This window comes from Hyaena hyaena, unplaced genomic scaffold, assembly GCF_003009895.1.
Source record: "Hyaena hyaena isolate Hyena2069 unplaced genomic scaffold, ASM300989v1 scaffold_599, whole genome shotgun sequence".
Lineage (NCBI taxonomy): Eukaryota > Metazoa > Chordata > Mammalia > Carnivora > Hyaenidae > Hyaena > Hyaena hyaena.
Window position 1 is genome coordinate 860,710 of NW_024081230.1, and position 26,237 is coordinate 886,946.

General features: G+C 35.1%; 1 protein-coding gene across 8 annotated transcripts in view; it reads right to left on the reverse strand.

Moving 5' to 3' along the window:
• Positions 1 to 26,237, reverse strand: part of RALGAPA1 (Ral GTPase activating protein catalytic subunit alpha 1) — a 259,277-nt gene that overhangs the window by 33,434 nt on the left and 199,606 nt on the right. For 7 of the 8 annotated variants that reach the window (XM_039257004.1, XM_039257003.1, XM_039256998.1 and 4 more), the window contains 2 exons: positions 25,540 to 25,695; positions 108 to 266 (listed from right to left, as the gene is read on the reverse strand). In XM_039257004.1, coding sequence (XP_039112935.1) covers positions 108 to 266; positions 25,540 to 25,695 — 315 coding nt within the window. Of the gene's footprint in view, positions 1 to 107; positions 267 to 25,535; positions 25,696 to 26,237 lie in introns of those variants that run through there. The other variant, XM_039257002.1, reaches the window with a different exon arrangement.

The following is a 26,237-nucleotide window of genomic DNA, read 5'->3' on the forward strand; positions in this document are numbered from 1 at the left end:
CCCTGTTTTCACAACCTGATGCCTATTCTAATACCTCTGAAAGAAGAAACTCACAACCCATTCAAGAGCTCAACAAATATTATTAAAAAATAATGAGAAGTTCTTACCTCTGGTTTTTTCATTATCTGGATACTGAACATGTGATTTTTCATTGGATATATGACAATAAGGACATCACCAAATTCTGTAGGAATAATTCCTCTTCTGTAGTCTCTAGTATGCTCTGACCAAACAATGTGTACTTCATCATTTCCCAAATGTCTCAACTGGAAAACCAAAATAGTTCATAGTGCTTTAGAAAAAGCATACAGTTATTCATACAGCTACTGACAACATACTATACTAGAAAAAAGATTAAAAGGTAAATAAATTAAAACCATAAATTTCATTTGATCACTTTTTGAACATGTGCAACACACTCAAAACGTTAGAAGACAGACACTACAGAAGACCAGAAATTTTTTAACTGTGTATAGTTAATGGGAAACAGAGAACTTAGACTTAAAAATTCATATGCAGCATAAATACTCTAATTCTCCACTACCAAACCTTTTAAAAGGTTGTTTAAATGCTTTTAAAAAGTGAGCGATTGGGTTGTCTGGGTGGCTTAGTTGGTTAAGTGTCTGACTTCAGCTCAGGTCATGATCTCGCAGCTTGTGAGTTCAAGCCTCGTGTCAGGCTCTGTTCTACAGCTCAGAGAGTGGAGCTTGCTTCAGATTCTGTGTCTCCCTCTGTCTTTGGCCCTCCCCTGCTCCTGCTCTGTCTCTCTCTAAGATAAAGATTTAAAAAACTAAAAAAAAAAAAAAAAAAAAAACCTGATTTGGGGCACCTGGGTGGCTCAGTCAGTTAAGCTACTGGTTTCTGCTCAGGTCATGATCTCATGGTTCATGAGTTCAAACTCCATGTTGGGCTCTGTGCTGATAGCTCAGACTCTGGAGCCTGCTTTGGATTCTGTGTCTCCTTCTCTCTTTGCCCTCCTCCACTGTCTGTCGGTCTCTCAAAAATAAACATTAGAAAAAAATTAAAGAAAAAAGTGAGTGATTTAAGATTCTTCTTTTTTTCTGACCATTCTCTTGAAGTGCTATTGAGCAGTAAAGTTGCCTAAAGAAGGCAACAGGAAGAGAAGGAAAAAAAATAGGTAATTCATCAATTGGGTAAATAACCTACTAAGTAAGAGAAAGTTGACTGTATTTGGTTCAACAAATTTCCCGGGTTTTTTTGCTTATGAAATGTCGCCTATGAAATTCTTCCAAACAGACTTCTTGAAATTTGTTAGAGTCTCAAGACGTTGTTTAAATATTTGTGGTGCTTACAAAGGCTTTTGTCAATCAGATAGGGTTAACATTATGGTGGTTAAAATTATAAAAAAGCAAAGCATCCAAAAGTTGGATTTCTAGTAAGTTATTAGAAAAATGAACTTAATACCCATTAGTCTTGAGTTTTCTTCATAGAGATTATTGTATAAACATGTATTTTAATATACAATGTAGTTATCTTAGTATATTAAGGGATTCTGTCACCACAAACATCGGAGTCCATTTTTGGTGCATATTTCACATGAGCTCTTTGACTACTTTCAGATAAATGGACACATTGTATAGGAAGGTTTGGAAGAGAGAACTAGGGTAAGTGTCATCAATATTTTTTGTATGAGCTAACATGGAAATGATTTCTATTTTTGAAATAATGTAATTTATTCGACTTAAAGACCACAGCATAGGAGAGAAGTTTAAATATGTGATTTAAACAACAACAACAACAAAAGGAGTCAAGTCCAATTGATGAAAAGCTCTCTTCTGTTACCCTTAGCCATGAGTTCTTTTTTTTTTTTTTAAAGTTAGCTCTATGTTCAACCTGGGGCTCAAATTCATGACTCCAAGATCAAAAGTCACACACTCTACTGACTGAGCCAGCCAGGGACCCCATAACCCTAGAGGTTCAAGGGATCTGTGAATATTTGAAAATTGCTTATAAACTTTTATTTGTGTATTTTTCTGAGGAGAGAGTTTATCAAACAGGCGTATGTAGTAATAATAATAATAATAATAATAATAGCCAAGAACCAGTGTTCTAATAGTTTCTAAAGTCCCAAACACCAGTCTATCTAGAAAATTCTAATCACCATGAATATCACTAAAGTATCTGAAAATACATGGTAAACCCCTGAATTTTAACATTTGTATTTCTAAGAACGAAATGCCCCTTCAGATACTTTGATGGATTATAAAATAGAGGTAGCTGTTACTCTAAAGACAGTACCCAGGTAACCTATAGACCAGAATCTATTATTCTAGAAATACAGTATAAAAATATTTATTTTCTTTTAAGGAGATTTTTTTTTTTTTAGGTTTAAGTGTATTAAATATTTTTTCCTTTTTGGAAACCATAAACACACTCGTTCTAAATTCATGATGGTAGGCCTAATCATCAAAATATTGTTTGAATTTTAATTCTTCATTATTTACACCACAGCACACACACATGTGTGGAAACACACACCCCTTGAATGATATAAATTCAGTACTTGGGTTCTGTGACATTTTAAAAAACCAAACAGATTACACAACTTAGAAAAGCTATGGCTCTATAATTTCATTTTTTAATCAAAATACTTTAAAAATATCCTTCCTATACAGCCATCCCCATGTGTCAGCTTCCCTAATAGGTTTATGTTAACTGAATACAAAAGAAATGTGAAATAAATTTAACCAGGAGGGATGATCCAATCTAATTTTGATACATTAATGTCATATGCTGTACATGTTACAATAGCAGCCAGATCTAATACTAAGCTCCAGGCTATACTGAGATTTCCAAATGGCAGATTGTTCTAAGTGATATCAAGTATAATTGAAGTAATAAACGATAGTAAAAGCTGAGCACACTGTCAGGAAGAATTTAAGTATTTACTTTTTAAAATTAAATGAGTTAGGTTAGAAAAGACAAGACAACTGAAATAATGCAGGTCTCAATTTACAGAAAATTCCTTTTATTTATCTGCTACATTAACCCTTGAACTCTTGCCAAAGCTATCTATAATTTCTAGTGCCTACTTATCTGAAGAAATGAGAGAAAAGGGCAACTAAAGTTTTATCTTATAACCAAAGCCTGTCTTCAAATATCTCCCACAGAGTATTAAAAGTCTGTTATAGAAGTTTAATGGAAAAAAAAGAATACATTTTTACTAAGACGCTATAATGAAGATATCTGTGGCAAAGAACCACGTGTATAATGAAGTCATTCTAAACACGTTCAAGCATTTTGAGGGGAAAGCTTCAAGAACACCCCCTTATCATTTTTTTTTTAAAAAGTAATTATGTTGTCATGGTTGGGCATGTTTTTGTATCTTTAGGTTTTTTTTTTTTTATTTTAAAAATTAAAAAAATTTTTTTAATGTTTGTTTATTTTTGAGAGAGAAGAGAGTGAGACAGACAGACAGACAGACAGAGCATGAGCAGAAAAGGAGCAGAGACAGAGGGAGACACAGAATCCGAAGCAGTGTCCAGGCTCCGAGCTATCAGCACAGAGCCTGATGTGGGGAGAAACTCCTAAGCTGGGAGATCATGACCTGAGCCGAAGTCAGACACTCAACGGACTGAGCCACCCAGGTGCCCCTATATCTTTAGGTCTTTAAAACTTGCTACATAATAAACACAAATTGAGAAATTGCTAATCATTGGTATGTATATTTTAGGAGTTTTTTGAGAGATTACTGAAAGAATTTTGAGTATTAACAGTTAATAGGAATTTCAGAAGCAAAGTGTGTTCGACACTTTTAACATAAATATATAATATTTGATGTTTATTTATTCTTTATCTCTTAAGGACTTAGAAGACTGTGTCCTGTGTATTCTCACCAGGTTTTTCTATACTCCAAAAATTCTCAAAGAATTTCTACCTATATGTTTGTGCACTCAGATTCCAATCACTTCTAAAACAGAGTACAAGACTTCTGTACGTAGAATAAATGTGGTAAAATAATTGGCAACCAAATGACTCTTCCAAACCCATTTCAAATACTGCTGAAATAATTTTAATTCAGGATATATAATATAGGCCGCAGATTATCGTTATCAATTCATGAAGATAAGCTAAATAAAATTCAACATGTTGAAAACTGAAATCCTCAATACATTATAGAATATTAGCACTGGAAGAGACCCTAAATAAAGTTCTGATGTCCAGCCCAATACAGGAACTCCCAGTGCAGTATCCCTGACAAGAAATCCTGCCTCTATCTGAATGAATACTTATAGGGTTAGGAACTTTATATCTTTATGAATCAGCCTATTCATTTTTAAAACCTACAATCATTAAAACATTATTTATACTGAGCTAAAATTTGCCTTTCTGAAGCCTGTTCTTCTACAATGATCCTTACCAAAGAAATCCAGTGTCTATATTCTATATATTATCTTTTCAGATATTTGAAGATTGGTCTAATATAGAAAATATAGATTTTCTTTTCCAGGTTAAATGTGTCCTTAGTTCCTCCTCTAGTTTACAAAGCTATTCATTATCCTGGATTATTACCTCAGTTTATTGATGTTTCTGTTAAATTGTGGTGTCTGGAATTGAACACATTATTAACATATGCTCTGACCAGTATGGTCAGCTCATAGTGGGACAACTTTCTTTGTTCTGTTAACTAAATTATTTTCTGCATTTTTTCAAAGTTGGCTCAAATGGAAGTTGTGGTCAATTTAAACCCTCAAGTCTTGTTCTTACAAGGTTCTAAGCAAGTACAACTGACTGCTAGAATTAAAGAGATAACTTATTCTTATTAAATTTTACCGTGCCAGGTTAAGATTATCTTTAAACCTATCAAAGTCTTTTTTTAGCCTGATTCTACTATACAATGTGTTGACTCTTTTCCAGATTTGGGCTATCCTTAAATTCAATTTCTTGTGTCTTCATTTAGATTTTAACAAAAATGTCAAATAGGACAAATCTGGGAAACAGCCTTATGTAGCAAGTCATTTTAATGTTCCTCTTGGTTAAAATAATATCCAATATTGGGTAACCTGGGTGGCTCAGTCGGTTGAGCTTCTGACTTTGATTCAAGTTGTGATCTCACAGTTCATGAGTTCAAGCTTCACTTTCAGGCTTGCTACTGGCAGCCTGTCAGCGCAGAGTCTGCTTCAGATCCTCTGTTCTCCTCTCTCTTTCCCTTCCCTGCTTGCACTCTCCCGAAATTTAAAAAAAAAAAACAAAAATCCAGTATTTATTAAATTCTTACTATTCTAAGCGCTTTGGCATAATTTAGTTTTAACAATCATGCTACAAAGTAAGTACAGTTATTATTAACCCTATTTAAAAAAAAATTTTTACAGGTAAGGGATTTTTTTTTTTTTTACAGGTGAAGAAAATAAATAAACTTGCCTAATGTCACATAAGTAGTTTTAGTGGTAGACCCAGAATTGACACTCAGGCAGGCTAATTCCAAAAAACCATACTTTAACCACTTCTCTATATGCCTCTCATTAAATAATTTTGGTCTCTAGATATGATTATACAACCAATCACGAATATACTTAATGAACTATTATTAAGACCACATTTCTTCAACTTGTCCACAACAACTTAGCTAAATACTTTATACGGTCTATGGCCTTCCCTGATCTAGTAATCCTATTCAAACAAATTAAGTTACTTTGATGTGATTTGTTATGGTGAACTCATGGCGGCTCCTAGTGATCACTACTTCATTATCTAAGTGCTCACAAACCATCTGTTTAATAATCCTGTTTTGTCAGGCATTGACATGGAGCTCATGAATGTTAGTAATTTTTGTAGTTAGTGGACTGTTCCATGTCCATCTGATTTATGAAAATCAGATGTTTGCCTATCTTAAGACAGTGTTCTCATTTTCCACGATTATCAGAGATTACATTCAATTCTAGATTTCCTCAATGCCACAAAATAGCATTCATTTTATGGAGTTGGAGACTAGATTTCATATAAAGTAATACCATCTTTCACAAAATCAGGTTACCCTCTGAATTCCCCATTTCTGTTAAAAGTACCTAACAACTAATTATAATTAGGTCAAAATCTGAAAGTCTTCAATTTGTTTTCTTTACTGTATCTCTTCATTTTTTTTTAAAGCATTATATTCCTTTTTTGTACTTTCTTTCCTATTTTTCCTACTGTTGCCCTAGGTCAGGTGTTCAAGTCATCCTACATACTTGTACTAGTTTGTAAGTTCTTAAAAGGTCACTCTCTTACCCTCCATCCTTCCTATCTACCTTTCTTGATACATCAGCAAATAATGAGAGGTGACTAAATGCATTGTGTTGGCTGGCACAGACAGATACAGTGGGTGAAAGAAAACTAGATACAGTCTCTGCTCTCATAAAGCTTCAAGTCCAGTGGAGGAGACAGAGTAAAAGAATTAATGGTTAATATTCACTGCCTCAAGCCCTCATCCTTTCCCCTTTCAGATACCCACATATAGCAAAAAATCCCACTATCATATAGTTCTCAATCATGTTAGAAAACATACTTTCATGCATTTTAGGATCACACATATTTTCGTATGTTCACTTGCTGTCTGGTTCATTCATTTTTAGTAATTAAGAAAAGCTTCTCGAAACAACAGGCATGGTATCTAGTATACAATTATGGTAGCAGAGTGGGCACTCAATATATACAGCTATTAAAAAGACAGTCTTGAAAATACTTTATTGAAATGTGTGACTTAAGTACAGAAGATGTGTTTGAAACGACAATGGCTTGAAAATGGAAAAAAAAAATCCATACTGGACTTGTCTTCTAGTATAACCAGAAGCCTAGTGTAAAATTTTCCTTTAAAATATTTTCCATTACAGAAACTCAAGAAAACAACCCTATTATATTTGGAAATTGTTGGGATCTGAAGCTTCAGAGCAGGAGAGGCAGCAGTTTTTCAGAGTGACTTCTTTTTTGGTTACATTTGGACAAACATGGGCTTCACAGTTCTTGGAAGAACACTAGAGAGTGTTCAAGTCTGTACGCTTTTGCTGAAGAAAAGGAGAAACAAAGACGGGAAACGAAAAGGACGACAGGAGAAAGAAAGGAAATGAGAAAGGACTCAGAGAAAGAAGTGGAACAGGACATGATTATGTTAAGTCTAGTTATAGTATCCTGGTACTTGGTAAATTTTTTGCCATTACATAGTGCAAAGCATAAAAATAGAATTATCTGCAATTATGGCAGTTATTTAAATACGCTACTTTGATAATGACAGGAGCTTTAAGTGCTATGAAAAGAATAAAATAGGGTAATGTGATAGTGTTACTTGGGTGAAGGGGACTTCTTTAGCTAGGATGGTTTGGAAAAGTCTCTCTGACAAACTGTCATGTGAATCTGAGGATAGAATGGTGAGAATGAGAAAGCCTGATGATGTGGAGAAAGAGCATTTAAAATGGAAAGAACATTAAGTATACAGCCTCTGAGACTGGTATGAGCTTGACAAGCTGTCAGTTTAGAATGAGAACCAGTGAGGCCAGATTGTGCTAAATGAAAAGGAAAGTAACAGGAGATAAGATCAGAGAGGTAGGCGGCCAAATCACATAGGGCATTGAAGGCCAGAGTGAAGAATTAGAATTTTATTCTACATGCAATGAGAAGTCACTGCTATACCATCCAAATTATACCATTTGTAGTGGTGAGATAAATTTACTCTGAACTATTTATACTTCCTGGTTTCTCTATCCTCTATTCTTGTCATGAAGAGTATATTTACAGAAATTGGGGTTAAGGGCAGTCTATGATATTAAAATAGAGTTATTTTATGTAAGGTTGTTATTTTGGGATTAAAATTAATTCCATACCATTGATTAACTATTATACTAACTCTATTTTTACTAAAATAATAAAAATTTTGGGATTATTTTTTAAATTTGTTTTTGATTTCATTTTCCAGACTGCATTTGGCATAAAAGTTCTCTGGAAAGCAAAGTATATTTCAATTTTATCTCTAGATAAGATAAATAGGTTTAAAATTTAAAATCTGACCAAGCAGGTCAATAAATCTCATGTATTTGGGAAACTACTGTGACCAGATTCTAAAACAGAAAATGAAGTGCTATCCATTACACTCATGATTTTTCAGAGGAAACTGACTTGGTTGTATAATATTTCTAAAAGAGTACTTTGGGGGCACCTGGGTGGCTTAGTCGGTTAAGCGTCCAACTTTCGCTTGGGTCATGATCTCACAGTTCGTGGGTTCGAGCCCCGCATCGGGCTCTGTGCTGACTGCCAGCTCAGAGCCTGGAGCCTGTTTCAGTCTGTGACTCCCTCTCTCTCTGACCCTCCCCTGCTCACGCTGTCTCTCTCTCTCTCCTAGAAATAAATTAAAAAAAAAAAAAAAGAGTACTTTGTTAGACTGAATGTTTAATTAGTTCAAAAAGTATAGTCTATGTTGTAAAAATTCTGCTGCTACTGTTTTAAGACTTGAAAAAGCTTCCCTTCACAAGAAATAAAACACTATACTATAAACAGGTTCAAAGATACCTAACTCTCATTCTGAGAAAATATTTAAATGCTTAAAAATAATTTACAAAACCACCACATGATATTTTAAATAAAAAGTGAGAACTAAAATTAGTTTCTATAAAATAGATATAAATGATTTTCTCCTATCAAGTTTAAAACAAAGAACCAGAGTCATAAATAATTCTAGCTTGCCAGAGGCACGGCTATTTCTTTATACTGACTGTCGACTACCTAATTTAATTAGAGGTATTAAACTCCATGCTGAGGTCAACGAGCCTTACTTCCTCCAATATTACACTTCAACCAGTGCTCATTAATGTGTCTACTGAATGGATTAACACACCTAAAGATATATGTACAAAGGAAAGGGGGACAACCTAATGATATCCAATTGTTCATTTGTAATAGGACACATGTTCTAGGTCTCAACTTATTACCACTAATGTGGAATTTATTAAATTCAGGAGAAAAAATACCAATACAGAAAGTGATTTTTTTATTAAGGAGAACTGGTATAAGACAACTGGTTTCTATGATTAAGTTTAAATATTTAACCTTTTATTAAAAAGAAATTGATAGTATAATAGAGCTAAAATATAAGCCTGTTAGAAAATTCTTACATACTAGGCCTCTGAAAAGTAAATTAAGGGCAAGATTCAGAGGGAATAGGGAAAAGGAAAACTCAGTATATGTAGAGAAATAAATGTTAAGATTTTTATGACTTCTATTAAAAACAAGGTTTAGAATAGTTATACTGAATTAAGAGACCAAGTATATATTCCCTTTCTACCAAACTAAGTGAAATGTTACCTCAATTTAGTCCCAACCTGATACAGATTTGATTTAATTTATCATTTTTTTTTTAATGTTTTATTTATTTCTGACAGAGAGAGAGATGCACACACACACACACACAGCATGAGCAGGGGAGGGTCAGAGAGAGGGGGAGATACACAATCTGAAGCAGGCTCCAGGCTCTGAGCTAGCCGTCAAAACAGAGCCTGATTCGGGGCTCGAACCCACGAACTGTGAGATCATGACCTGGGCCGAAGTTGGATGCTTAACCGACTGAGCCAACCAGGTACCCCATGATACAGATTGTATTTAAACTGATTGAAACTACCTGAGAGAACTATACCCTTCCAAAATGATGTTGCTTTATTACATACTGTTGACAATTTTGATGGGCTTCACTTTCACATGGTTGGTACTATACATGGGAAAGCAGTGACAATTTAAAATTTTCTCAGTAAAACAAACCCTTTAAATTGCTTTATTAAATTAAAAAAGCCTACCTAACTAGGGTAATTTTCTTCAATAAAACAGGCGTTTAAAAAAGCCCCAACAGGTGTTAAATTATTTTGACAACTGAAATAATTCACATGTTTACAGTCTAAAATTTCTAAAAAATGGGGTGCCTGGGTGGCTCAGTAGGTTGGGCATCTGACTTCTGCTCAGGTCATGATTTCATAGCTCATGAGATGAACCCCACACTGGGTTCTGTGCTGACAGCTCAGAGCCTGGGGCCTGATTTAGATTCTGTGTCTCCCTGTATCTCTGCCCCTCCCCTACTTACACGCTGTTCTCTCCTTCAAAGATAAATAAACATTTAACGAAAAGTCAAATTTCTAAAAAGATTATAAACATATGCTTACATTTTAAGTCACGATACTTGTGAGGCATGCCTGTGTGGCTCAGTCATTAAAGTGTCTGTTTGAGCTCAGGTCATGATTTCACGGTTTGGGAGTTCAAGCCCTGCATCAGGTTCTGTGCTGACATTGTGCAGCCTGCTTGGCCTGCTTGGGATTCTCTCTCCCTCTCTTTCTGCCCCTCTTCCACTCACTTGCATGCACTCTCTCTCACAAACTTAAAAAAGGTCACAATACTTCTGACATCTCAATATTAAATAATTGGAATATTATGCCATGTAATTGCCTGTGTCCTTTCTCCCTACTAAATAACTGGAAAAATATTAGCACTTTTCCACTTGGTAAATTATGAAATAATTTTAAATTTATTTATTTATTCAAAGTTTATTTGAGATAGAGAGAGAGAGAAACCATGTGTGCGAGGGGGAAAGGGCCAGAGAGAGAAGGAGAGACAGAATCCAAAGCAGGTTCTACACTGTTAGTGCAGAGTCCAATGTGGGGCTCAAACTCACAAACTGTGAGATCATGCCCTGAGCATGTCAAGAGTTGGACACTTGAACTGACTGAGCCACTAAGGCACCCCAATAATTTTAAGTTTAGAATTAATTAGCTTAGAAGAAAAAAAAGCCAGAAGTTTTTCTCAAGTGTGACGTTAGCAAAATGGTGGACCAGGGAAGCTCCAAGCTCTTGTTTCTCCATAGAAACACTGAAAATATATGATCATATATGTAGAAATGTCACCAAAAAGTGTTACAGCTATAACAGAATTCAGCAAAGTTGTGTGATACAAAATCAACACGTGAAAAATAGTTGCATTTCTATATACTAACAATAAACAATTCAAAAGAAAAGGTTACAAAACAATGCCATTTATAATTGTATTAAAAAGAATAAAACACTTATGGAAAAATTTAACTGAGGAGGAAAAAGACCTGTATACCAACAACTGCAAAACAATGCTGAAAGAATTTAAAGACTACAGGAATAAATGGCAAGACATCCCATGTTCATGGAATTGAAAACTTAATATTAAGATGACAGTATTACACAAAGTGATCCAAAAATTCAGTGCAATCTGTATCAAAATCCCAACAAAGTTCTTTGCAGAAATAGAAAAACCAATCCTAAAATTCATGTGAGATCTTGAGACCTTGAATAGTAAAAAAAAAAAAAAGAAAAGAAAAGAAAAAAAGAACGAAGTTGAAGGACTCACATTACTTGATTTAAAAACTTACTACAAAGCCACAGTAATTAAAGCATTTAATTGAAGCAAACAACTCCCTAGACATTTAGACCGAAGAAACAGAGTCCAGAAATAAACTCTTGCATATAAAATCAACTGATTTTTGACAACATGGCCAAGATCATTCAATGAGAGAAAGTGCAATCTTTTCAACAAATAGTGGTTGGAAAACTAGATAGTCATGTGAAAAAGAATGAAGTTGAACCTTAATCTCTACTAAATACAAAAGTATACTATGTACTATGTAACCAAAATGTATTCAAAGATTAAATGTAAAAGCTAAAATGATAAAAATTTTAGAGGAAAACATATGGGAAAATCTTCATGACATTAGACTAGGCAATGATTTATTGAAGTGACACCAAAAGCAGAGGCAAGAAAAAATTGGAATCCATCAAAATTAAAATTTTTGTACATCAAAGGACATGATCAAGAGGGAGAAGACAAGCCACAAAATGGGAGAAAATATTTTCAGGTCATATATCAGATAAGGGATTAATATCTAGAATATATAAAGAACTTCTATAATTCAACAACAAAAAAGCAAACAACCTAATTTAAAAAAATGAGTTAAAGACTGAATAGACATTCTCCAAAGAAGATAGACAAATGCCAAAACTCAATGAAAAGATACACATCACTAGTCATTAGGGAAATGCAAGTCAAAACCACAATGAAATACCTCTATGCCCCTATCTATTAGGATAGCTACATTTATTTTTAATGGAAAATTACAAGTGTTGGGAAGGATGTGCAAAAATTGAAATTCTTGTGCATTGCTGGGGATGTAAAATGGCACAATCACTGTGGAAAACTGTTCCAGTTCCTCAGAAAACTAAACATACAATTTCCATATCACCTAGGAATTTCACTTATAGGTATATATCTAAAAGAACTGAAAACTGGGGACTCAGTCAGTTAAGCATCTGACTTCAGCTCTGGTCATGATCTCACAGTTTGTGAGTTCAGGCCCCACATCAGGCTCTCTGCTGTCAGCACAGAGCCCATTTTCAGATCCTCTGTTCCCCTCTCCTTCTACCCCTCCCTCATTTGTACTCTCTTCCTCAAAAATAAACATAAAAAAAATTGAAAACAGGGATTCAAACAATACTTACATGCTAATTGCAGCATTATTTACAAGAGCCAAAAAGTAGAAACAACCCAGTGTGTCTATCAGATGAATAAACAAAATGTGCTACAGACATATCATGGGATATTATTCAGCCAAAGAAAGAAATGAAATTTTGACACCTGATAAAACAGGGATGAACATTGAACACTTTATGTGAAATAACACAGATACAAAAAGACAAATACTATATGATTCCACTTATATGAGGTACTTAGAACTGGCAGATTCACTTAGTGTTTACCAAGGGCTGGTTTGAGGGGAGAATGGAGAGTTACTGTTAATGGGTAGAATTTGCATTTGAGAAGATAAAATTCTGGGATTTTTAGTTTCTAGTATGTACATAAGAAGCTTAGAAGTTGCCACTCTGTCCTAACAAGTAAAGAGCTCAACAAACTGAAAAACTGAATACACTTTGTAGATTAGAGAAGTGAGGTCACAGAGCAAACTGCTGCCCCCAAAATTGGAGAGGCAGGCAAATATGAATGAGAACAATGCAGACACCTCTGTGTGAAACTTGCGGCAAGGTAGAAAAAAGTAAATTGTAAATGCAAATTCCTGGAGACTCAGTGTGGACAGGCCTAAGACACTGAAGATACATCAAAACCAGAGTTAGATACGGCAGGGATGACAGAATTAAAACTATGATGAACATGCTAAGGGATCTAATGGGAAGAGCAGACAATATGTATGAACAGATAGATAACATAGGCAGAGAGAGAGAAATTCTCAGAAAGAATTAAAAAGAAATGCTAGAGATAAAAAAAAAAAACAACAACAACCCAACAACGTAACTGACATGAAGAATGCCTCTGGTGATCTTATTAGTAAACTGGACATGGCTAGGTACAGAATCTGAGTCTGATAACGACAGAAACTTCTAAAACTAAAATTCAATGAGAAAAAAGACTGGGAAAAAACCCTTTCAAAACAAAATACCTAAGAACTGTGGGACAACCACAAAAACTGTAGCACACATAACAGAAGAGAGAACAAAAGCATTATTTGAAACAAAACTGACTGAGAACTGCTCCAAGTTAATGTAAGGTATCAAATCACAGATCCAAGAAGCTCAAAGAAGACTAAGCAGGATAAATGCCCCCAAAACTACACTTATGTATATCATCAAACTTCAGAAAATCACAGATAAAAAAAAAAATCTTAAGAGAAGACAGAGGAAAAAAGGTATTTTATTTATAGAGGACCAAAGATAAAACATCTCACTGCTCCCCTGAAACCACATAAGAGAGTGAAGTGAAATATTTAAAGTGCTGAGAGAAAAAAACCACTGCCACCTAGAATTCTGCACTCTGTAAAATTACCCTTCAAAAGTAAAGGAGAATAAAGACTTTCTCAAACAAAAATTGAGGGAATGTGTTGCCAGTACACCTATTTTACAAGAAATGTGAAAAGAAGTTCTTCAGAGAGAAGAAAAATCATACAGGTTAGAAATACAGATCTACATAAGAAAAGCACAAACTAATCAATAACTGAAAGGAAAATAAACTTTCATTTTTCTTATTCTTAATTGATCTAATAGATCATGGTTTGTTTCAAGTAATAATAGGAACAATGTATTTGATTATGCTTATGTATATATATGCTTATCTATAAGTAAAAGGAATGATAACAATGATACAGAGCAAGAAGGGAAAAACTAAACATATGGTGTTACTATAAGGTACTTGCAATATCTGTGAGGCTGTATGGTATTATTTGAAAGTGGACTTGGATTATTTCTAAATGTATATAGTACAAACTCCAGGGTGTTGATAAAAAACATTAAAAAAGTATAATTGATATGCTAAGAAAGGAGACAAAATAGAATCATTTTACAAAGTGCTCAGTTATAAGCACAGAAGGCAGAAAAGGTGTGGAATATGAAAACAGAAACAAAGAACAAGGGTAACAAATAGAAAAAAGTAACAAATGTGATAAATATTAGTCCAACTACATCAACGATCATTTTAAATGTCAATAGTCTAAGTATACTATTAAAATACAGAGATTGTCAAAGTGGATCAAAAAGATAAGACCCATTTAAAAAACTAAGACACATCTAGATTAAAAGTAAGGAATGGAGAGAAAGATAGACCATGATAACACCGAAAGAAAAGCGGGAGTACCTATTTAATTTCAGATAGAACAGACTTCAAAGCAAGTAAAGTTATCAGGGATAAAGAGGAACATCACCTAATGATAAAGAGGTTAGTACTCCAAGAAGACATACCTAATCCTTAATGTGTATGCATCTAGCAAGAGAGGGTCAAAATAAATTAGGCAAAAAACTGATAGAATTGCAAGTAAAAGTAGAAGAATCCACTATTATAGCTGGAGACTTGTCTATCTGGAGAGATCCAGCAGGCAGAATATTGATAAGGATATATTTGATCTTAACAGCTCTATCAATCAACTGGATATAACTGACATTTACAGACTACTTCATCTAACAATAACAGATTATACATTCTTCCCAGATTCACTAGATTGACTACATTTGGGCCATAAAACATACCTTCACAAATTTAAAAGAATAGAAAAATCATACAATGTCTATTTTCAGACCACAATGGAATTAAACTAGAAATCAACAAAAAGATAGCTGGAAACCCCCAAAATACTTGGAGATTAGGCAACACCCTTCTAAATAACACCTAAGTCAAAGTACTCTTAAGAGAAAATTAAAAATATTTTGAACCAAATGAAAATGAAAATGTTCTGGAAATAGATACTTGTGACGATTGCACATAAATGTTTATGCCAATGAACTGTACATTTAAAAATGGTTAAATGGTTAAGACAGGACTTCTGAGAAGGTGGTGAAATCAAAGTATCCTAAGCTCACCTCATCCCACAGTCACACTGAGATAATAGCTGCATTAGTGAAACTGACTGAAAATGACTCACAACTTGAAGACTGGCAGAACAGACTTTCCAGAATTAATGGCATGGAGAAGACCACATCAAAAAGGGTAGAAGGAGTAGAAGCATGGTTGAGAAGTCTCCCTCCCAGCATCCTCCCCTCTTCCTATGAGAAAAATCATAAATGAGAGGGACACTGGAAACATGAAGAAGCGAGAGGATCAGACCCCATCCCAGGCACCTCAGGCACCCCAGGCATGGGGATCCCCATGACACTTTAGCTTTGAAAACCAGTGGAGCTTATCTTTGAGAATTTTTCAGCTTATCTTTGAGAATTTTTCAATCAGTTGGGTTTAACTCTGGGTACTTTAAAATTGAGTTCCCACCCTTAAAGAGCCAGCATAACAAATAACCCAGGAGAGATACAACACAGAAGCAGCAGTTTGAAAAGCAACTGGGGTAGGGTGCCTGGGTGGCTTGTTGGTTGAGTGTTTGACTCTTAATTTTGGCTCAGGTCATGATCTCATGGTTTGTGGGATTGAGCCCTGCATCAGGCTCTGTGCTGACAACATGGAACCTCCTTGGCATTCTCTCTCTCTCCTCTCTCTGACCCTCCCCTGGTTATGTGCTGTCTCAAAAATATATAAATATTAAAAACAACAACAACAACAAAGGGGCACTTGGGTGGTTCAGTCAGTTAAGCGTCGTCCAACTTTGGCTGAGGGGGTCATGATCTCATAGTTCAGGGTTTTGAGCCCCACATTGGGCTCTGTGCTGACAGCTCAGAGCCTGAAGCCCACTTCAGATTCTGTGTCTCCCTCTCTCTGCCCCTCCTCCACTAGTGTACGCTCTCTCTCTCCCTCTCTCTTTCTCAAAAATAAACATTAAAAGTAAAAACCAACTGGAGTATGAGAAGTAGATTTAACGTATTTACTAATCTCAAAACGTGTGTTGCAGGGGCAGGAATCTTTGGAAGAATTTTCCAAGAACAAAGTGCTGGCTGGCAGACCATTCCTCTCCTGCCTCCCTCCCAGCCTAGACAGCCAGGTATTTGTGGGAAGCATAGTGAACATTCTCCAGGTATCTTGTTAGCACCATGGTTCCCACCCCATCCAACCGGCCCTACTCCACAGACATTCCTCCAAAGTGGCTCCTGCCCTGAAAAACCCGGCTGCAAATAACTCTACCAGAAACCTATACCACTCCAAAGTGATTTGTGCCCTGGGGACAGGAGAAGATAACCACACACATCAGTGTACCACAGTCCTGGCAGCCGAACTTAATAACTGGCAATGCAAAGGGAGTGAGTGCCCTGCTGATCAGTGTGACTGCACCCTTACTCATGTGACTGGGGGCAGGCATCTGGTCTGACTGCTCGCCCCACTCATCAATGGAAACCTCTAAGGGCAAAAGAGGGAGAGAGCCCTGTAGTGCGTGGGTTGAGGACAGGTCTCTGGTCTGACTGCTGCCAACACCCAACTACAAGTCGGTGGTGGTCCCAGATAGTCCCCTTAACAGCAGAGGGACCAAACTCCTGCCCAGTATGCTCACAACAGGCAAAGTGGGCCACTGGAGTTGACTGTACTGAATGCAAACACAGCTCAGCCACAACAGTAGGGAGCATGCAGCCCACATAGGAGACGCTGCTAAAATGCCTGGTTCTGGTGAACAAGAGAACACTGTGCTACAGGACACCAAAGGAAGTCTTCTTCATAAGGCCACTGTTTTGCAGATCAGGAGATGTAGCTGACTTTCCTAATACACAGAAACAAACATAAAGTCAGATAAAATGAGGAGATAGAGGAATTAGGTCCCAAATGAAAGAATAGAACAAAGCCACAGCAAAAGAACTTCATGAAACAGAGATAATAGGCCTGATAAAGAATTCAAAGTAACAGTTGTAAAGATACTGGATTTGAGAAAAAAGTAGGGGATCTCAACGAGATCTTCAAGGAGGAGATAGAAAATATAAAAAAGAACCAGAGATGAAGAACTCCAACTCTATAACTGAGATAAAAAATACCCTAAAGGCAATCAACAGCAGATTAGAGGAGGCAGAAGAATGGATCAGTGATCTGGGAAGGCAGGGCAGTGAAAAGCAGCCAAACTAAATAGCAAAAAGAAAAAATAATAAATAATGAGAATAGGTTAAGGGAACTCTGCAATATCATCGAGTATAACAACATTCACATTACAGAGATCCCAGAAGGTGGAAAGAGAGAAGTGGGAAGAAAATTTACTTGAAGAAATAAGAGATGAACACTTTCCTAATCTGGGGGCAGGCAACAGAAATCCAGATCCAGGAAGCACAGAGACTCCCAACAAAATTAACCCAACGAACTTCACACCAAGATCTAATCATGAAAATGGCAAAAAGAAGTAAGAAAGAGAATTTTGTTTATTTATTTAAAAATGTTTTAATGTGGGGATGAGCACTGAGTGTTATGTAGAAACTAATTTGACAATAAACTATTTGTAAAAAAAAAAAAAAATTAAAAAAAAAATAAAAATCAAGCACAGATAGGAACACTATTATCTACCCCCCCAAAAAAAAAAAAAATGTTTTAATGTTTACTTGAGAGAGAGAGAGAGAGAGAACAAGTGGAGAAGGGGCAGGGAGAGAGGGAGACACAGAATCCGAAGCAAGCTCCAGGCTCTGAGCTGTCAGCAAAGAGCCTAACGTGGGGCTTGAACTCACGAACCACAAGATCATGAGCATCCTGAAGCTGGATGCTTAACCAACTGAACCACCCAGGCACCTCAAGAGAGAGAATTTTAAAAGCAGCAACAGTTATACACAAAGGAAACCACATAAGGCTGTCAGCTGATTTTTCAGCAGAAACTGTGTAGGCCAGAAGGGAATGTAATGATGTATTCAAAGTATTGAAAAGAAAAGCTCTGCAACTGAGAACATTCTACCCAGCAAGATCATCATTCAGAATAGGAGAGAGAGTTTCCCAGACAAACAAAATCATCACCACCAAACTAGCCTTACAAGAAATGTTAAAGGGAATTTTTTGGGTGGAAAGAAAAAGCCAAAATAGTTGTAAAAAAATAATGAAAGGAAAAAATTTCACAGGTAAACACAAACATATAATAAAAGTAGTAGAATAATCACTTATAAAACCAGTATGAAAGTTAAAACACAAAAGTAGTAAAATCAATTATCTCTAGAAAAATCAGTCAAGGTGTTTACAAAATAAAAGTCAATAAAGTATGACATCATATACATAAAAGGTGGGGTGAAGAGTAGTAATATATTCAAGCATAAGTTAGACCATCAACTTAATATAGACTGCTATATGCATAAAATGTTATATATGAACCTAATGATAACCACAAATCAAAAACCTATAATAGATATAAAAAATAAAGAAAAACAAATCAAAGCATAATCCTAAAGACAGCCATCAAGCCACAAGGGAAGAGAGCAAGAGAAGAAGAAAGGAACAGAGAAGAGCTACGGAAAGAACTGCAAAACAAGTAAAAAAATGGCAGTAAGTACCTATCTATCAATAGTTTAAATGTAAATGAACTAAATGCTCCAAACAAAAGACAAAGGATGACTGAATGGATTAAGAAAGCAACATTTGTATCTTGCCTACAAAAACTCACTTCAGACCAAAGGACACATGCAGATTGAAAGTGAAGGGATGAAAAAACATTTATCATGTAAATGGAAGCAAAAAGAAGGCTGGAGATGCCACACCTATATCAAACAAAATAGACTTTAAAACAAAAACTGTACCAAGAGACGATAAAGAATCATATAGGGAACAATCCAACAAGAGTTATAACAATTGTAAATATATATGTACTCAAATACATAAAGCAACTTGTAACAGACATAAAGTGGCTTTGAATGACAAATTAGACCAGATATATTCAGACATTATGGAATATACATTCTTTACAAGTGCACATAGAACATTCCAGAATAAATCACATTAGACCAAAAACAACACTCAATAAATCAAAAAAGATTTAAATTGTATCATGTATCTTTTCTGACCACAACTAGAAATCACAAGAAAAAATGTGGAAAAAACAAAATACAGAGACTAACCACGTGCTACTAAGCAATAAATGGGTCAACCAAGAAATCAAAGAGAAAATACAAAATACATGGAGGCAAATGAAAATAAAAACACAAGGGTCCAACATCTTTGGGAAGTAGTAAAAGCTGTTCTAAGAGAGAACTTTATAGCAATAAAGGCACACCTCAAAAAACAAAAATCTCAAATAAGCAACCTAACCCTACACCTAAAGGAACAAGAAAAAGAAGAACCATGAAAGCCCAAAACCAGTAGAAGAAATAATAAAGATTAGAGCAGAAATAAATGAAATAGAAACTAAAAAACAATAGAACAGATGAATAAAACCAGGAGCTGGTTCTTTGAAAAGATCAACAAAATTGATAAACCTTTAACTCTTCAAAAAAAAAAGAAAAAAAAAGGGAGCGAGAACCCAAATAAATACAACCAGAAGTAAAGAGGAGAAATAACAACCAACAGCAAAGATATACAAAACGTGGATATAAGAGAATATTATGAAAAATTATATGCCCACAAACTGGACAATCTAGAAAGAAATGGATAAATTTCCAGAAACCTAGAACCTTCCAAAATGAATTCAGAAAGAAACAGAAACTTTGAGCAGGTAAGTTACTAGCAATGAAATTGAATCAGTAATCACAAAACTCCCAACAAACAAAAGTCCAGAAACAGATAGCTTCACAGGTGAATTCTGCCAAATATATAAAGAGGAGTTAAGATCTGTTCTTTTCAATGGGGCACCTGGGTGTCTTAGTCAGTTGAGCCCCTGACTTCAGGTCATGATCTCACGGCTCATGAGTCTGAGCCCCACATCAGGCTCACTGCCGTCAGCCTGTCAGTGTAGAGCCTGTTTCAGATCCTCTGTACCCCTCTCTCTGTCTTTTCCCAGCTTCCCCTCCCTGCTACCACAAAAAGATCCATTCTTCTTAAACTACTCTAAAAAACAGAAGAAAAGCCTCCAAATTCATTCTACAAGACTAGCATTATCTTGATACAAAAACCTGAAAAAACCCTACAAAAACAAATAAACAAAACCACAACACTACAGGCAGTATCTGATGAACACAGATGCAAAAATCTACAACAAAATATTAGCACACTGAATCCAACAATGCATTAAAAAAATCATCTACCATAATCAAGGGGGATTTACTCCTGGAATACAAGGGTGGTTCAATGTTCACAAACTAATCAACATGATAATTGCATTAACAAGAAAAACAATAAAAACCATATGATCATCTCAAAACATCCAGAAAAAGCATTTGACAAAGTACAACATCCATTCATGGTAAAATCTCTCAAAAAAGTAGGTTTAGAGCGAACATATCTCGACCTAATAAAGGCTATAGATGAAAAACCCACAGCTAACTTCATATTCAGTGGTGGAAAACTCAGAGCTTTTCCTCTAAGATCAGGAACAAGACAAAGGTGTCTACTCTCACCACTTCTATTCAACATAGTACTAGAAGTACTAGCCACAGCAATCAGACAAGAAAAAGAAATAAAAGCCATCCAAATTTGTAAGGAAGAAGTAAACCTGTCAATAAGTGAAACTCTAAAGAGTCCACCAAAAAATGACAAGAACTGATAAATTCAGTAAAATTGCAAGATACAAAGCCAATATAGAGAAATCAGTTGCATTTCTTTATACTAATAAAAAAGAGGGAGAAAGAGAAAATGAGATCCATTTACAATTGCACCAAAAAGAATAAAATGCCTAGGAATAAACTGCACTCCTAAAACTATAAAACACTGATTAAGGAAACTGAAGATGACACAAATGAAAAGATATTCCATGCTCATGGAATGGAAAAACCAATATTTTAAAATGTCCATACTGCTCAAGCCAACCTATGAATTCAATAAATCCTTATCAAAATACCAACAGCAATTTTTACAAAACTAGAATAATCCTAAAATTTATATGGAACCATGAAAGATCCCGAAGAGCCAAAGCAATCTTGAAAGAGAACAAAGCTGGAAGTATCATAATCCCAGATTTCAAGATACACTCAAAACTTTGTAATTGAAACAGTACGGTACTGTTACAAAAACAGACACATAGATCAATGGAAGAGTACAGAAAGCCTCGAAATAAACCAATGCTTATATAGTCAATTAATTTATGACAAAGGAGGTAAAAATATACATGGGTGGAAAGGACAATCCCTTCAACAAATAGTACTGGGAAAAATGGACAGCTACATGCAAAAGAATGAAACTGGACCACTTTCCTATACCATATACCAAGAAACTCTCAAAATGGAGTAAAGATCTAAATGTGAGACATGAAGCAAAACATAGGCATTAATTTCTTTGACATCAGCCACAGAAACAATTTTGTAGCTATGCCTTCTCAGATAAGGAAAACAGAAGCAAAATTAAACTACTGGGACTACAACAAAATAAAAAGCATTTGCACAGTGAAGAAAATCATTAACAAAAGGACAAGGCAGCCTACTGCATTAGAGAAGATATCTGCAAATAATATATCTGATAAGGACTTAATACAGTATCTAAAAAAATATAGAGAATTTCTTGAACTTATCAAAATAATAATCTGATTAAAAATGGGCAGAGGACCTTGAATAGACATTTTTCCAAAGAAGACACACAGATGTCCAACAGACACATGATAAGATGCTCAACATCATCAGGAAAAGACAAATCAAAACCATAATGAGATACCACTTTACACCAGTCCGAATGGCTAGAATAAAAAACAATATAGGGGCGCCTGGGTGGCTCAGTCAGTTAAGTGTCTGACTTCGGCTCAGGTCATGATCTTGCAGTTCGTGGGTTCGAGCCCCACATCAGGCTCTGTGCTGACAGCCAGTTCAGGGCCTGGAGCCTGTTTCAGATTCTGTATCTCCCTTTCTCTGACCCTCCCCTGCTCATGCTGTCTGTCTGTCTCTCTCAGAAATAAATAAAACTTTAAAAAAAAAAAAAAACAGCCAAAAAACTGCCACCAAATTGTATCAGCGAGGATGTGGAGAAACAGGGACCCTTGTGCACTGTTGATGGAAACGCAAATTGGTGCAGCCACTGGGGAAAACAGTTTGGAGAACTGATCTGCCATATGATCCAGTAATTCCACTACTGAGGATTTACTCAAAGAAAACAAAACACTAATTTGAAATGATATATGTACCTCTGTTTACTGCAGATTACCTATAAGAGCCAAGATATAGAAGCAATCAAAATATACATCCATACATGAATGGATAAAGAAAATGTTTTAATATATATACATTAGAATATCATTCAGCCATTAAAAAAAAATGAGACCTTGTCATCAGTGACAATTTGGATGGACCTAGAGGGTATAATGCTAAGTGAAACGTCAGAGAAAGACAAATACCATATGATTTCATTCATGTGTGGAACGTAAGAAACAGAACAAATTAACAAAGAAAAAATGGACAAAGAAAAAAATCACACTCTTAAATACCGAGAAAAGCACTGGTGGTTGCCAGAGGGGAGAAGGGTAGAGTGATGGGTGAAATAGATAAAAGGGATTAAGAGTACACTTATCAATAATAATGAGCACTGAGTAATGTATAGAAATGTTGAATCATTACACTGTACACCTAAAACTAATATGACACTACATGTTAATTATACCTCAGTGAAAAAGAGATTTCCAAAACCTAAAAATATTAAATAAAACAATTTTTAAAGGTGAAAATGATTATATATTTTTTTACCACAATAAAAAGAACTTTCTGTAAGTGCAGATGTAACAAACTATTAGTGTTCAATGTTTAATCCCTTAAAATTCTCTAATAAATCCAGCACTTACAAATTTTACCATTTAACAATATAATTTTAATTAGAACTCAACCATTTAACAATTCTTAAATGTTATAATCCTCTCCAAAATTAATTTTTTTTATGGTAATGAATTGTTAACATCCTTTTCAGAAACTTCTGAAGTAATTAAGGACAAACCCTCATAACTGTTTTGAAGAAAATAAGAAATCTTACTTATTTAACATTTGTACAAAGGTCACAGGAATAAAATTTTAAGTACCACATAATTTTCCTGTTTAATATAGTAAAATAAAAATATCCTGACATAGTTTTCTTTAAAAATAAAACAGTTTTTTTAACAAAAAAATAATGTGCTTTGTTCTTGTTCTTGTGTTTGCAATCTAAGATACTATTAATTTTAAACTTTAGAAGTTGTATATGGAAACATGAAAATGATAAATAGGAGTCATGGCCAAGTTCTTAATGATTAAAATTATCTTTTTGCACTATACTCATAATTGTCTCTAGGTGTAGCTTATTTTCATAGAGATTTAAAATGAGTTGATGGAAGAAAGTGCTTACTTAAAGTTTTACTTCAATCCAACTCTTTACCATCTTCTTGTCAGTATTCATGGCTCATTTTCTATTTCTAAAAACCATAGGACAAGAAATTCTATAGCAAACCTGTTACTGAATATACTTCCCTACGTTTATCAATTACCTCCATTGTTACTACTCACTGCAATCTAATTAGCATCCATTTAGTTTTATCAACCATTACTCAATTAGTAGGCAATTTCCAATAGTATTCTAAATGGCAAACAAAAGGCATCGAGGGTATTAAATCAATCTTATAAAATATTTGAGAGGTTCTTAAGTTTCTTTACAAACAGTGAGAAAATGATAATTTTCATAGTTTATTAATAAAGTATAAAGGGTTTTGATATCAGGAAGAGTATCAAGCAAAATGACCAATGATATTAAATTAGCAGTTTTTAATAAGCTGAGGAAGGAGGAGGAAGAGAAGGTAAAGAAAAGAAATGCTGGACAAGGTTTTACTCTTGAAAATATTTCTCCTCAGTAGTGCTATTGCTGGGTTGTATTTGGCAATGAGAAAGAATGAAATCATGCCATTTGCAGCAATGTGGATGGAACTGGAAAGTATTATGCTGAGTAAAATAAGTCAGTCAGAGAAAGACAGATATCATATGTTTTCATTCATATGTGGATTTTGAGAAACTTAACAGAAGGCCATGGGGGAAGGGAAGAGGAAAAATAAAGTTACAGAGAGGGAGGGAGGCAAACCGTAAGCGACTCTTTTTTTCTTAAACGTTTTATTTATTTCTAGGAGAGAGAGAGAGAGAGAGACAGCGTGAGCAAGGGAAGGGTCAGAGAGAGAGGGAGTCACAGACTAGAACAGGCTCCAGGCTCTGAGCTGGCAGTCAGCACTGAGCCCGACGTGGGGCTCGAACTCACAAACCGCGAGATTCTGACCTAAGCGAAAGTCGGACGCTTAACCGACTAAGCCACCCAGGCACCCCCCGTAAGCGGCTCTTAAACACAGAGAACAAACTGAGGATTGATGGGGAGTAGGGGAGAGAAAGAAAATGGGTGGTGGGCACTGAGGAGGGCACTTGTTGGGATGAGCACTGAATATTGTATGTAAGCGATGAATCATAGGAATCTGCCCCAAAACCAAGAGCACACTGTATACACCGTATGTTAGCCAATTTGACAATAAATTATATTAAAAAAAATATTTCTAAGAAAACCAAACATTGATTGAATACATACAACTGTAGCAGAACAACTTTTGAATGCGAGTGCTAGCTACAGAAAAATGGTAATGTAGGTTTTAAAAGATGTGGGCCATTAAAACCATTCCATCATATCTCTCATAAACTCTAAGGTAGTAAAATGGTTTTCATTAATTAACGCTTATTTTATCTGCTCTATTAGTTTCAGTTAAAATTTATGATAAAGTATGTTAAATTTTAAGTGCTTTTATTAAGTACATAATAACTTATGTATATTTTTTGCTCTCTCTCAATCAATATAACAGCTATATCTATCCATGTATGAAGAGACTTGAAATACAATTTCACCAAACAGAACACATAAAGAAGCTTTTAATTTGTCATACCCCATTTTCTTGAAGACAAATCCTTTGTTAAGGCAGTTAACTTTCAACGTTATCATTAAAAAACAGCATTTGCTCTACAACAATCCTGTTTCTGAAGATAGCATTAGGTGAAGAGTGTGGAGAACTCAGAAATAGTGCTTGACCAGTTAGATTGCTTACATATTTTATATATTTATTTCCTTAACTACTAGGATTTTAACTCAATGTTTTTTCTCAGCACTTACTTTTTTGGTCAAAGAGTCATCAGTATCAGAAGGCATTCTTGTTGATACATGAAATATTACTTCTACTGTAGAGGTAGCAAAATATGGTGTGGTCAATCCAGTGCTTTTGTTTTTTTGTAGTCCTCCCATGAAACCACAGTGGTTTGTAAGATTGACCTGGGAGCAACGAAGAGACACATAATATTAATCAACTAAACAAAACTCAAGAACTTACTATTGAAAAAGACTCAAATTTCTCAAATTGCATAAATATGGAGAACAAAGTCTTTTGCATGTTCCCAAGTAAGGTTTGATCCAGAATTATTAGTTAGAGCTGTTTTGTTCACACTGGTACTTTTTCTTAAGTATTTGAGGATCCCTAATTAGTAGGAGTTAATTAGGAAAGAAATCAACTGCTGTGCACTATGCATCTTTTGTTAGGCTACTAGGCATTAATGCTAAATTGTAAAGGCTATGGGAGGACACCAAGGCCAGAGAGAAAAATCAAGTGACAAAAATCAAGACGGAGAAATTAAAACAATAATGTCACTTTGATAAGATGATTAATTAGGTATGTCATATTTACTCACTGAAACTGGCTTAATTATTAGTACCTATCACAAAGCTCAGAACAAAAATACAAAAATGCAGAACTTAACTGCACTTCTCATGCATTAAAAAACTACAAATTAATCTGTGCAGATTTTTACACATGTTTT